The sequence below is a fragment of the Triticum dicoccoides genome, chromosome 3A (assembly GCF_002162155.2).
Source record: "Triticum dicoccoides isolate Atlit2015 ecotype Zavitan chromosome 3A, WEW_v2.0, whole genome shotgun sequence".
NCBI lineage: Eukaryota > Viridiplantae > Streptophyta > Magnoliopsida > Poales > Poaceae > Triticum > Triticum dicoccoides.
In genome coordinates, this window is record NC_041384.1 from 107,198,654 (window position 1) to 107,202,604 (window position 3,951).

The 3,951-nt window shown below is 44.0% G+C and overlaps 1 protein-coding gene across 1 annotated transcript; it reads right to left on the reverse strand.

Annotated features, from left to right (window-relative positions):
• Positions 1-826: 826 nt before the first annotated feature.
• LOC119267421 lies at positions 827-3,638 on the reverse strand. The gene is made up of 4 exons (XM_037548808.1): positions 3,215-3,638; positions 2,680-2,776; positions 1,975-2,071; positions 827-1,245 (listed from the first exon to the last, which is right to left on the reverse strand). Exons 1-4 carry the CDS (start codon positions 3,302-3,304, stop codon positions 1,128-1,130), a joined length of 402 nt encoding a protein of 133 aa, XP_037404705.1. The 5' UTR covers positions 3,305-3,638; the 3' UTR covers positions 827-1,127.
• Positions 3,639-3,951: the final 313 nt, after the last annotated feature.

Here is a 3,951-nt window from a genome sequence, read left to right on the forward strand (position 1 = left end):
ATTTTCTGATTTAAAAAGAAAAGAAAAAATGTCAATACATCATGTGCATCGTCTACGATACAGAAGCGACACGGCAGCCCACTGGAAGGCCCATGGCTAACCCTAGCATCTGCGCGCTCCCTCTCTTTTGTTTTGTTCGCACAACAGGACCTTGCACGAGGGAGCCGTCGTCGCTGGACAAGCCTCCCCGCCGGCCGCCGCCGCTGACTGGAGTGGCTCACCGGCGCCGCCTGGAATTGCCTCGCTGCCGTCTCAACTCGCACCCACCGGTAGTAGTACTATACTAATTTGAATCTGACTAGTACAAATGCCTGTGCGTAGCAACGGGCCAAAAAATAACAAAATCTGTTTTCTGTGTGCCATTGCACACACATTTCTTATATTCAATCCTAATTATCTCTTTTCAGAGTATGAAGTGTGGATTTGAAGAAGTCACCTTAACATCCTTCATGTGATGAAAGAGTAGTTGTGCATGGAAAAGTTTGTCAATTGGCTTTTTACCTTTTGAGAGAACATGAATATCTAACTTTTAAAAAGTAATATTTTGTTTTTTCTGATCATTTTCATAAAAATGGAAGAAAAATATCAAGATTCACATTTTTAACACAAGATTTTTTAAAACAATTTTGATTTATTATTTTTAGAATATTTTTAAATGCAAACCTTTAAAAAAATCGGTACATTTTTTGGAAATATTGAATATAAAAATAGTCTCAAGCAGCCCCACACGCAATCATAAAGCAGCAAATACAGTGATACCATCAACAGAGAAATAGCCCAACTTTTTCTAAGCATGCAGATGTATACAGAGGAAAAATAGCCCTAGTAGGTACCAAACAATCATATCACTTCATAAAAGCAGACCATGGTAAGCATAACATTCTTCAAGTGGCAGCAATACAGGGAAACTGTCCTAGCATGGAGTAGGCAGAGAAAGAAATTGAACACTGCCTGATAACAAGAAATCCCACCACCGGATTCCAGTGTCATCCTCATCTAGCCTGACTACCCTCTCGGTAGTTATACAATTTGAAATTCACTAGTTTTGCACCAATCGACAATCCGTATTGCAGTAAGAACTAAGAACCAAACATTACTTGTTTGTACATCATGACCATCAAACTATGTTATAGAGAGGAGAATTGCTTAGCAATACCAGTAAACGGCACATACTTCCCCCACATGCTTGGCATCACCGAGCATGCAGACCCGCATCTTGCAGGGCGGGACGCCGGACTGCCTTGCCTGCATATATGAGCATATAGGTTAATTAAAATAAACCATTTGATGTGGACATTTATGTGCTTAATTACTAGATGGATGTCAAAGTTAGATCAAATCTGCTTGTTATCCAAGAAATGCTATACTGGACTGTTGAACGCATTCTGAATTCTGACTATGTAAGGGCATCGGTTGATTTGCCAGATGAGATAAACACTATCAAGTCTTAACAGTTTACAATCATAAAGAAATTCCTGCACTTTTGGCCCTTAATCACATATCAAGATCACAATTCATATGAAAAGAAAAATTGTAGTTCGGTGTAGATATCAGTGTGATGTTACAGAAAGGGTAAGAATACTCAAAAGCAGAAAATGCTACCCCTTCCCGTCCCATAATATAAGAGTGTTTTTTACACTAGTGTACTGTCAAAAAGGCTCATATATTATGGGGCGGAGGGAGTACTGGACAAGTAACAACAGATGGGCTGGCACGCGCAGGAAAAAAGAGGTCAATGGGGTGTAACTGATCATCAAGTGCGACAGAGATTATAAAGCATTTTACAAGCAAATAGACATGCTGGGTTTCCCTACTCAATTTAACTTCTAGCGTTGCAGGACTCAATGTGACATACTGTTGCCACGGCTCGATGGCCATGGGCACACAAAGCATAAGAGAGAGCAGAGGAACAGGAACCGAGTGGTTATGTATGCATGAGGAAGTAGTGGCTTGAGGCAGCCAGTAAGAGCATACATGTGGATAAGCTCTTGGCAGACATTAGGAGCAGTAGGCGTTGGTGAGCACCACCTGGTCAACCGCCTGGCACTCGTGAACCAGCTTCTGCTCCGGGCTGCAAGCACACAACTACAGAGTCATATCACCAGCTAAAGCACCAACTCACGACAGAATTCAAACATCAAGACAAGGTAAAATCTAAGGGATCAAAAGCTGAAGAAAAATATAAGATTTACCATCTTCCAGACATAGGTTGCAATCTTTGTTTCTCTCCAATTTAACAACAAATCTAATCAGTCAGCAGGATGGTATGAAAGTAGCATCCTGGCGAACTTCCAGTATTTTGCATCCTATCTAATCAGTCATCACACATAAAACATAAATAAGGCAATCAACGTCTAAAGTTGGTAACAAGTTTACTTTTTTACTTCGAATGCCTTCAGACTATGCTTACAGTCTTCACCACAGCAAGATTGTTTGCTATACACACACGCATCTGATCATTAAGGGTTACAAAGATTTTATGGTTCTAAAAGCAAATAGACATGCTGGGTTGGCCTAATTACTTTAACTTCTATATATGGTTGCAGGACTCAACCCATGGCGTACTCCTGCCATGGCTCGATGTCCATGGGCACACAGAGGATAAGAGAGAGCAGAGGAAGAGGAACCAAGTGGTTATGTATGCGTGGCAGCAGCTGGAGGCAGCCAATAAAAGCATACATGTGGATGCGCTCTTGCGAGCCAGTAGAAGTTGTAGGCATTGGTGAGCACCCCCAGGCCAGCCACCTGGCACTCGACAATCAGCTTCTTCTCCGGGCTGCAAACACACAAGGACAGAGTCATATCACCAGCGGAAGCGCCAAATCGCGGCAGAATCCAAACATCAAGACAAAGTAAAATCTAAGGTATTTCATGTTGAAGAAAAATGTAAGATTTGCAATCTTCCCGCATAACATAGGTTGCAATCTTTCTTTCTCTCCAATTTAACAAGAAATCTGGTCGGTCAGGTGGTATGACAGTAGCATCCTACCGAAATTCCAGTATTTTGCAGCCAGCCACAACCAGTCATCACACATAATAAAACATCCCATAAATAAGACAATCAACATCTAAAGTTGGTAAAAGGTTTATTTGAACTATGATTGTGCCTTGAGACTATGCTTATAGTCCTCACAACAGCAGGATTGTTTGCTATACATTACACACACGCATTCGACAGGAAGGGGGAGGAAGGAGAGGGGAGTGGATACCTCACCCAGGACCTGCAGCTTGTGCCAGTCGGAGATGCTACGGGAGGCCGAGGCGACCAGCAGTCCGCTGGCAAGAGGGCGCAGATGGAGCCCATGACGACCTTGTGGTCTACCTCGCCGGCTCCCTGCTCGCCGCCGTCAAGGCCCACCGCAGCAGCGAGCTTTCCCGCATGCGCCGCGCCGAGAGAAGGGGGTGGATCGGGATCGAGCACGAGAGAGAAATAGAGACACCGGATCCAGCACGCGTCGATGGCCTTGCTCAGCGGTTCCTCGACGAATCGCTCCTCGCAGGCGCAGGAGGTGCGGGTGGGAGAGGGGAGAGAGTGGTTTGGATGCGTGGGAGATTGGAGGAGGGGCGTGGTCGGCGAGGAGGAGGCGGAGGCGGAGAAGGGGAAAGGGAGGGAATAGGTTTTGCGTGGGTCGGGCCTGATTTTCTTTTTGTTTTTCTTTTTCCTATTTTTCTTCTCGGGATTAAATTCTTTGCTTGCCTTAGATAGACTATATATAGACGCGCGTTTCCAGGATAATCAATTCATTGGCTTGCATGTCGTCCATGCAAACTTGAGTAAAATCCCTCTTGTCGTGATCATCACCCATTACTACTCCGGACATTACATGGACTTGAAGGTCTTCACCGAAGGAAGTATAATAGTTGTGCATGTTCCAAATCTGGTGTGTTCTCAACCATATCAAATTCTCATTGTGAGGAGTTACAGTTCTTGGAGTTTCTTGTGCAAACCCT

Excerpts from the sequence above, each read along its gene's own strand:
- LOC119267421 (XM_037548808.1), bottom strand. The coding sequence starts at position 3,304 with ATGGGCTCCATCTGCGCCCTCTTGCCAGCGGACTGCTGGTCGCCTCGG. Across the intron at positions 2,072-2,679 it reads TCGCAAGAGCGCATCCACAT|CCCGGAGCAGAAGCTGGTTC; the intron begins GTATGCTTTTAT and ends GTGTGCTTGCAG. Across the intron at positions 1,246-1,974 it reads TGCCAAGAGCTTATCCACAT|GCAAGGCAGTCCGGCGTCCC; the intron begins GTATGCTCTTAC and ends TCATATATGCAG.